General features: G+C 39.0%; 1 protein-coding gene across 1 annotated transcript; it reads left to right on the top strand.

The window, feature by feature from the left end:
* The first annotated feature begins 6378 nt into the window (after window positions 1–6378).
* On the top strand, window positions 6379–8960 carry LOC144197174 (regulator of G-protein signaling 5-like). Its single transcript, XM_077717813.1, has 5 exons — window positions 6379–6473; window positions 6561–6650; window positions 6941–7002; window positions 7207–7373; window positions 8016–8960. The coding sequence occupies exons 1-5, from the start codon at window positions 6379–6381 to the stop codon at window positions 8226–8228; spliced, it is 627 nt and encodes a 208-aa protein (XP_077573939.1). The 3' UTR covers window positions 8229–8960.
* Window positions 8961–9869: the final 909 nt, after the last annotated feature.

Below are 9869 nucleotides of genomic sequence, written 5' to 3'. Positions count from 1 at the left end.
TGAGGGGAAACCAGAGTAACCCCGAGAAAACCAACGCAAGCCCGGGAGAACATACAAACTCCACACGGCAAGCATCCCCCTGGTATCTAACCCTGGACCCCAGATCTGTGAAGCTAATGTGCTAACCACTCGTTCGCCGGGCCACCTGAATTTTGACATTTGAAAATAAATTATCCTTCACACTCTAACTAGTCGATGCAAGTATTACTCCAGGGAAGAACTCTAAAGTCAACTGTGGCATGCTTGTTTTTCTGCATTCGTCATTCATACATTCATTAATCTTCTCCACAGTACACCAGGTTCCAGTTTGGAAAACAATTATTGCAAGAAAACTAATTGCAAGTAATTGATAAAAAAATATTTTTGGATTACTTTAATAATATCACTTTGTTTAGCAGTACATGTCATCATTGCCCGTATTTGCGAAGGCATGTACGCAGCCAAGCACACAAGACATTGTTCGCTGACATGCACATGGCCAGCATTTTGTGCACGTGTTTCAAACAGTATCGGGCATTTTCTGACGAAAACTGTTTCAAAAGCCTCAAAGTATAAAAAAATAGGTTCATAAAGTTTAGCGTTGTTCCATAAAATATTGCTATTTTTACATAAGCATTAACGCAAAAAAACTTTTAAAATATGTTGAGTTGCAGAATGAATGTTGGACTTTCATATGTGCAAAAATGTATTTCCAACTATTGTTTTTAGCTAGCAAAAATTATTCTTAATATTGTAATGTGCTGAAAAATCAAATACAATTTACAGGACAAGAAATTTTAATTTTTGGTTCAAAAATTATTTTTTTCCAAGCCCTGCCACCCATCCTCCAAACAGTTGTGGGGGTTGCTGGTGGCTAACCCATCTGACCTTGTGCAAAAGGCAGATTACACCCTAGACTGGTCACTAATCAGTCATAGGCCACACCGAGAGACAAACGACCAGTCACACTCACCAGCGGGATTCGAACCTGATTGAACCTCTACATTGCAAAGCGGCTTGGATTCAGCATGTTTATATTTTTCTGGTCTACTATTGACGTGCTTTTTTTCTTCTTTTTAAATGTTGTTGTTGTTGTTGTTGTTGTTGTTGTTGTTGTTTTCATAGACCCTGTTTGTGTGTAATCAAGCGCACAGGGCCAGAGAAGCCCTGCAATCATTTAATGGCTTTACCCCCCTCCCCCCCCTCTCTCTCTGCCTTTACTATCATTGTTCACATTTAGGAGTGCTAAACTGGTTCTGTTACCGAATAGTTGTTTCGGAAAATGACACTATTTTAATTCTGAGATTATGCTGAGTTCATCAAGTCTATCATTGTTACATACATCTTTGCTTTTGTTTTTGATGCAAATTATGATAATTTTAAAAGGAATAACATACAGTAATCCCTCGAATATGGCGGATAATGTAGACCAGACATGGCCGCGATAATGAAAAAAACGAGAAGTAAGATCACTCCAATTATTATTTCCATACTACATGTTTTCGTGCCCATACAAAAATAAAAAAATCAATTATCAAGACGTTCATTCGTTCATCCATTTTGTGAACTGCTTTATCTTCACTAGGGTTGCCGAGGGTGCTGGAGCCTATTCCACTGACCTCAGGCCAAAGGCGGGGGACACTGAATTGGTGGCCAGCCGATCATGGAATGTGTATTTTGTAGCGTTCTTCTGTTGTCTCAGATCTGATTTTCATTGCTGGTCAGGTTTGCATTATCGCTAGTCAAATATAAATAAAATAGGGAAGTGGCTCATGCAGTATTGATATTGGGCTACAATACCAGTTTAATTCACAAATCCGAAATTTTCGATCCATGACCAATATCTGCACCTTAAATGTCTCATCTTCCCAACAGCTTTATCCTCATTGGGGTCATTTGGGGTGCTGGAGCCTATCTCAGCCGACTCCGCCAGAAGTGGGGCACACCCCGAATCGGTGGCCAGCCGATCACAGGGCACATGGAGAAGGACAACCCTGCGCACTCACAACCATACCTAGTTGCAATTTAGAGTGTACAATCAGCCTACCATGCATGTTTTTTTGGAATGTTGGAGGAAACCCACACAGGCCCGGGAGATAACATGCAAACTCCACACAGGTAGACGCGACCTGGATTTTGGAATGTGGGAGGAAACAGAAGTACAAACCATGCAAACTTCACACAGTGAGGACCCACGACCACAGAATCGAGGCCGCCACGCTAAACATTGGCCTTCGAAAGTTTAAGGCCCAAGAAGAGTGAAAGAGGAATAGAGCAGATGAATTTAGCACACATTACCACTCCTTATTTGAACTTTATCCTCTTTGCATTAGCACTTCAACAAACTATTATTTTAAAACTGATAAAAATGTTCTGCCAATGCTGACTAATTAAATCAAAAATAAAACACATTGTTGTGGAAACCACTGTTAGATAACCATCATTAACTTCCAATTTTCGGTGTTCCAGGAATGTGCACTTTATAAATAGCTAAAGTTTGTTGTGCATTCAATCTTTTCCATTCTATTCTTAGTAAACCTTTCCATCATGTTTCTGAAATGTTCATAAATGATTAATTCATTCATTTTTCGAACCTTTTCACAGCCTAGGTAAGCTTCGCCGGTCCCGCATGCTTGTTTAGAACCAAAAGACAATTGTTGCAATATTAAAAAAATATATCTTTTGAAAAATTGGTTGGATGAGAAAGGAAAATTTGAGTTACACGCAGGCGGGCCCCACTGCTGATATTGCCTCTGCTATGTCCACAATCTCAGTAATAGGCATCTGAGCATGGCTATGTAACCATGATATAGATGCAGAATCATGAGCTCCCGCCGAGGTGGCCACAACAGAATATTGTGCTGCCATCTTGGTGCGCTTCAATTGTTTACGCCTTTCCCAACTTGATACAAAATGAGAACTCTTTTTTGGCATAATTGGTGAAAATGATGGTGCAAATATATGTAAAGTATGCAAAAAAATGAATGTATTATATATAAAGAACCTGGAGTATGCCTTTTGGGGAAAAAGGAAGGAAAATGGATGGTAAATATTAAACCAAAATGAAAATATGATGAAAATAAAAACACACACAATAGCGGTGCTGTTGCGTAGTTCACGCAACTAACTTCCAGTGTAGTTTCCAGGTGCACAAAAATCTTGCTTTATAAGGACTAAAGAATAGATAAAGTGTGATTTATGGATGGGTGGATGTTTTATAACTCCTGTCACAACAGAAAAAAAGAAAAGTGTACCAGGGAGCACCTGGAAACTGGTGGAAATTGTTCCAAAAATGATATTTTTAATTCACGTGGAAAGGCGTCCGGCATTATGACCAATCAGCCTCGCAGTGAGTTTGGGGCACATCATGTAAAAATAATGATTCATACTTCAACTCTGCTTTCAGCTTTGACAAATAAAAGTTGAGTTTACACACTTAGAGAAGGTGAAGATCCAACAGCCGTTTTCTGGCCACCATAAACTCTCTACATTGCACGGTTTGGACGAATGTAGCGAGAGAATCTTAACATACGCACACACACACACACACACACACACACACACACACACACTCACACACCCGTAAATCACGCTTTATAAGGATTATAGATAACACTTTGCTACCCCTCCACTGCCAATTTATCTGTTGCAGGCTGATAGAGACTGACGTCATAATTCAGATTTCATATCAGTAGACTGTTCAAACCGCAGTCACAATACTAAAATTTATCCCATGTGTTCCTTTTAACCACAAAAGAAAGTGGATTAAATCATATTTGAAAATATCAGATTCCATGTGACTTGTTCTGCTCAGATCATGACGACAGAATCTCACTTGAGTGAAATTAGGCCAAAAGTAATCTGATTTTGCTAACTTTAAGCTGTTGTTTGAACACAGCTTGATGCTTCCTGCATAAGGTTTCACTTTTATGTGAAGTATTTGCTATATCTAGTTTATACATGATTGATTCTTTGTCAGACCATTATCAGCAAAATGTGCCCTTTCAACTGAAATTTTAAAAGAAGAAAAACAAAGTCTCATACATACAGTAAGTAAAGCAGGAACCCCAATTGAACACGACGTCTACAATCTCTACAGACAGTGCTGGGAATTACCTCTCCTTCTATGTCAGACCCTTTGGACAGAGATTATTTCTTAGTGGAAACTTGGCTCTGGTCAGCATCCACGTGTAAACATACGACAGCAAACATAAACCTTGCACGTCATAATATAAGAGCGAAGTCAATTCTATGTTTTGACTCTGGATTGCAATAACTGGTGCGAAACAGGTGATCCAAATCTGTTATAGTCTGTTACTTCACAAAAAGTGCGTAATATGGATCATAACACATTGTTCTGTCTTTTGCTGCTTCCAGCATGTGGTGGAAAACATAATTTACTGGAAATATTGTTCGAATGAAGGCATTGATTAATGCGCCTTCACATTTGACTGTATGCTTATACATTTTTTCAGAGGAGCAAACCATACATGCATGAACGTATTCTTTCAAAAATATAATATATTTATTTTACTCCATGAACTGCTTCAGTTGAACCTATTGTCTCATAGCAGAATTTACACAAATCTATTAGAACATTTCATTCCTTCATTTCCCGAACCTCTTGTCCTCACTAGGGTTGAGGGGGGTGCTGACGTAAGCATATTCTTTCAAAAACATATACAGAGGTATTTATTTTACTCTGTGAACTGTTTCAGTTGCACTTATAACCATTTTATTGTCTCATAGCACAGTTTACACAAATCTACTAGAACAGTTCATTCATTCCTTTATTTTCCGTACCGCTAAACCTTACTAGAGTCGTGGGGGTTGCCGGAGCCTATCCCATGTGCACCAGACAGGGGACACCCTGAATTAGTAGCCAGCTAATCACAGGGAGACGGACAACCACTGTGGGGCTGTTTTGCTACCAATGGAACTGCTGCTTTACAGAGAGTAAATAGGATAATGACAAAGGAGGATTACCTTCAAATTCTTCAAGATAACCTAAAGTCATCAGCCCAAAGATTGGGTCTTGGGCGCTGTTGGGTGTTCCAACAGGACAATGATGCCAAACACACATCAAAAGTGGTAATGGAATGACTAAATCTAGCTAGAATTAAGGTCTTCCCAAAGTCCTGACTTAAACCCCCGTGAGAACTTGTGGACAATGCTGTAGAAAAAAGTCCATGTCAGACAGCCATAAAATTTAACTCAACTGGACTAATTCTGTCAAGAGCAGTGATCAAAGCTTCATTTTACCAGAACCAGAGTATATGTCAGGTCCACGATGAACATTCAACAAGGTGGAACACATGTAAGAATGACAGAGTTACTCTGCGTAAGACTCCGGTCAATCTTCGACTGTTTCCATTCTCCAATCTCCGACTCTTCTTTGTGCATCAACAGTTTAATTAGGACAAGCTTGCATGACATACAAAGTCTCTATGACAAAGATGCAGGGCTGTGACACCGATGAAGGCTGTGACACGGATTGAAGGCTCTGACACGGATTGAAGGCTTTGACATGGCTTGAAGGCTGTGACACGTATTGAAACATTTGCTTTGTTTACGCAAGATTATTTGACAGTACCAGTCTCCCCCCCCCCCCCCCAGCCAAACTATGAAAAAGACTGCAATTTATAATCCGAAAAATACTGAAATTGTAACGGGTTTAGGTCATTATCAAATAGATATGAGGGCAACTCCTCAGTTGTCTGGTGTCTCAATGTTACACCTAACCCACACAGCAAATTGTAGTTTGGTGGAAAGGTGGTGTTTTTGCAATGAATCTACATCTCATTTCATCTAATTTTCGTAACCGCTTTGTCCTCGTAACGGTCACGGGGGGTGCCGGAGCCAGTCCCAGCTGTCTCCGGGCCCGAGGTGGGGGACACCCTGAAGCAATGGCCGACCGATGGCATGGGGCAAGGAGACAACCATGCACACTTACACCCATACCTAGGGGCAGTTTAGAGTGTCCTATCAGCCTACTATGCATGTTTTTGGAATATGGGAGGAAACCCACGCAGCCCCAGGAAGAACATGCAAACTCCACACAGGTGGGACGTGACCTGGATTTGAACCCAGGACCCCAGAGCCATGTGTATATGTGAACAGTCTAATCCAAGGGAAAATTAGTTGTAAAAGCAAGACAAAAAATTTGAAGAAAAAGTGGAGAGAAACGTTGCAAGTGTGAGGTGTGGTGTGTTATTTACGTTATGTTGACAACTGTTTCCTCAGATTCTGAGTCATAACTATGTCTGTCATTTAAAGCAAAGTGCTGCTTGTGAGAAAGACCTGTTGTGTCAGCCCCGCCTCCTCTTTGTCAGTGCACTGCTGGAGGCAAACTATAAAGTTCGGCACTAGGCAGCAAGTCAAAGCAGAGTAGATTGAAGAATGAAGGAGGATCTTACTAGCACGTCTAACTGGAGGATGGCTTTCACTGACTGGTCAAAATCTACAGAGCAGTCCAAAGTGAAAAATACGATGACGTGAGTTAAAGCCAGTATATGAAAGTATATGGTGAGTCAAACTTTTGCTGCATAAAATTTAAGGTGTGTTTTCTTGTTTCTTTTCAGGGGAAGAAACTGGAAAAGCAAACTTGGGCTCCTTTTGAAGAAGAACTCAGGCAATTCAATCTCATATTTGATGAAGATCAAATCACGCAGGTATATTTATTCAGCCCTATAATGGATTGATACTCCTATTTGAGAAAGACAAATTACAACAGATCCTATTTGACATCGAAAACATATACCATACTGACTGTATTTGAAAAATAAAAAATATAGTAAATATATTTTTAAAAAGAACCATGTGTCACGTCTGTTGCAATACAGACAAATATAAAACATGAATATATTACACTATTGCATTTGGACAGCATCCCGTTTCATGACTCAGATCAATTTCTTGCATATCTTTGACAAACCCTGATGAGTAATGTGTCTTTCCTCAGGCCAATTGCAGATGATGTGAGCCAGTGGGCACAGTCACTTGACAAACTACTCAGTCATAAATGTAAGCATCAATCGGAAACATATGCTTACTATTCCATAATTGACTCTCAAAGGTCAGACAGTTACTGTGTGCTCAAAGGAGAACGCTTTATAGCCATCAATTAAACCAAGCTTATGACTGTGATGGCTCTGTACTCATGTTCTGCACTAATTTGGTTAGTGCAGAGAGGATGATGTCTCTTTTGTCTTGTCTGCTTTCCCCCAGATGGCAAGATCGCCTTTTTTGTTTTCCTAAAAATGGAGTTCTGTGAGGAGAACATTGAGTTTTGGAATGCGTGTGAGGATTTTAGGATGCTTTCATCACACCAAGAATTGACATCCAAAGCCAACAGCATTTATGAGGAGTTCATTAAAACTGAGGCTCCCAAAGAGGTAAATTGCGAACATGCAGTTTATTTTTTCCTAGCTCAGGGATGTAAAACATATGGCCCGTGGGCCTTAAGCGTCGTTCTACTTGACTGGCATGTTATAACTCCTTCATAGTGTACGTACAGAATCCCGTGTTTTCATTTGAGCGATAGCCTTGTAAATCTGGAGATTATTGAGTTGTCTGGTCAAGTGTGTATATGACTGCATTTGACTAAATTTGGTCTCTGCAATCATAGTCGCTAGATTGCCCACTACCATCAAAATGGGTGTTGCACCTAGCATTGTCATTGGCTGCCGATTAGTTAATGAAGTTACCTAAACTAAACTGGGAGGATTAGCTGTGAATGCTTATATTCCAGTGTCATTGATGGCAAAAGACCTCCAATCCGACAGTCTAAATGGATTGTTAATTGCACCCAACAAGTTAACTTGTCGAAACGTCTCAAAAACAAACTGGTTAATATCAAATGGGATTTAATTCCCATAAATATGACCTGTGAACCAAAAGGAGTCTGTTGCTTGTGATCTCGTTTATGTAGTTACCAACGTAATGCTCTAAATTTATTTAAAACATACGCAACTAATTGTTTGATCCAAAATAGGGTATGGCAGTTTTATTTTTACGATTCACATTGTTTTTTACAGGTAAACCTTGACTTTTACACAAAAAGCAAAATAATCCAGAGTCTCAACGAACCGAATGAAGCCAGCTTTTTAGTAGCTCAAGGAAAAGTCTACAGTTTGATGGAGAATAATTCCTACCCAAGGTTTATCCACTCTGACTTCTACAAAGAACTGCTGGCAGATGCAAGGAGGGGCAAGAGCATTGCCTCAATCAAAGGGACTTTAGGGACATAAAGTTCGTGAGCACCAACATTGAACCATTGAAAAGGTACTGAGTATATGAAGCTGTTTTAAGCTTCTAATTTTCCTTAAATTGCTTTTATGCCATGTAAATAATGGAGCATGATGTGACTGTCTGATGAAATTTATGTTATCTTTTGTACATTACACTTTTCCTTGAATACTTCACTGTAATGTATGATACTGCAATTGTAAACAGAACACTGAATTCAAAGCAGACAGTGAATGTCTTAAAGTTTGCATCATGTATGATTTTTTTTTCAATTAACATTTAATGTCATTTTTTATTCTTCATTTATTTGTTAGCAGTCTTGCACATAAGGAGTACAATTGAATATTACCGTATTTTTTCGCATATAAGGTGCCCCGCGAATGAGCCATAACATTAAAATTGCCTTAAAATCGTTACATTTTTGCCTACATATCCATGATTTCAATAGGGAGTACAAATGTTTTACTTTGGAAGGAAAACAATGACAAAAATCAAGGCATATTGTATTTCTGAGATACTGTATGAATCCACAGCATCGTCTGATGGATTGCACATTATTTTGGTAACTATCATAAGGAAGTTAATTTGCCTGACTTTGTAAATGCAAAATATCACATTATTCAATTTGAAAAAGTGAATAAGTCTATCTTGACGAGAAGCTGATGCAATTACAATTTTCTTGCCAGAAGTTTAAGATGTTGTGGCAGCCATATTGGTTCTGACGTGGAAATATCTTGATTCTTTTGATGGCTCGTATTACTACAATAGTTGTTACTTTTGCACAAGAAATAAAAACAAAAAACAAAACAAAATCAAAGCAGAATTGTGTTTTATTTAATAATCACATATGTACAATCATATCCTTTTTGCGTTCCGAAAGGGTGTTGCCTGCATGTAGACAAATTCAGAAAGGAAGTAACGTGAGCAGCACAACCAGCAAGTGTGTCTGTAGCGGTCTAGTGTTCACCAAGTCTCTGGATGCAATAATAGCAAGAGATAACTTAACAACTATTGGGATGTGCTGACATGCTAAACACTACGAACAGATCTATCAAGGCTACTCACATCTAGTAAGAGCACGTTTGACTATGGTAAAATGGCAACGACCTGGTGCTCAGACGTTTGGTCGCCGGCCTTTTGGTCGCCGGTCTTTTGGTCACCGGTCTTTTGGTCACCGGTCTTTTGGTCCCTTTTAGTTGCCGATCAAATGGTTTAGAGTTTACTGTTGAAGCCAGCTCTCAAAATGATATTCATGAGAGAGAGTTTAATATCTAAGAGAGAGAGCATAATATCTAAGTACTGTTTAAAATCTAAGTACATTTGACCAGCGACTAAAAGAACGGCGACCAAAAGAGACCAGGAGACCGGCGATCAAAAGCCCGGCAATCAAAACACCGGCGATCAAAAGACCGGCGACCAAACATCCGGTCACGCAACGCCCAGAGCGAGCAGTGGCAGCCAAAACTGACTGACTATTTTTTCACTTTTTTTGCAAGATAGGCTTAATTTATTTCTTGAATTTCATTAATAGACATCAATATAATTTTTTTTTGCATTTTCTGTGTTTATATATATACGTATATATATATATATATATATATATATATATATATATATATATATATATATATATATATATATAT

Source organism: Stigmatopora nigra, chromosome 5, assembly GCF_051989575.1.
Source record: "Stigmatopora nigra isolate UIUO_SnigA chromosome 5, RoL_Snig_1.1, whole genome shotgun sequence".
NCBI lineage: Eukaryota > Metazoa > Chordata > Actinopteri > Syngnathiformes > Syngnathidae > Stigmatopora > Stigmatopora nigra.
This window is presented reverse-complemented; position numbering and strand designations above follow the sequence as displayed.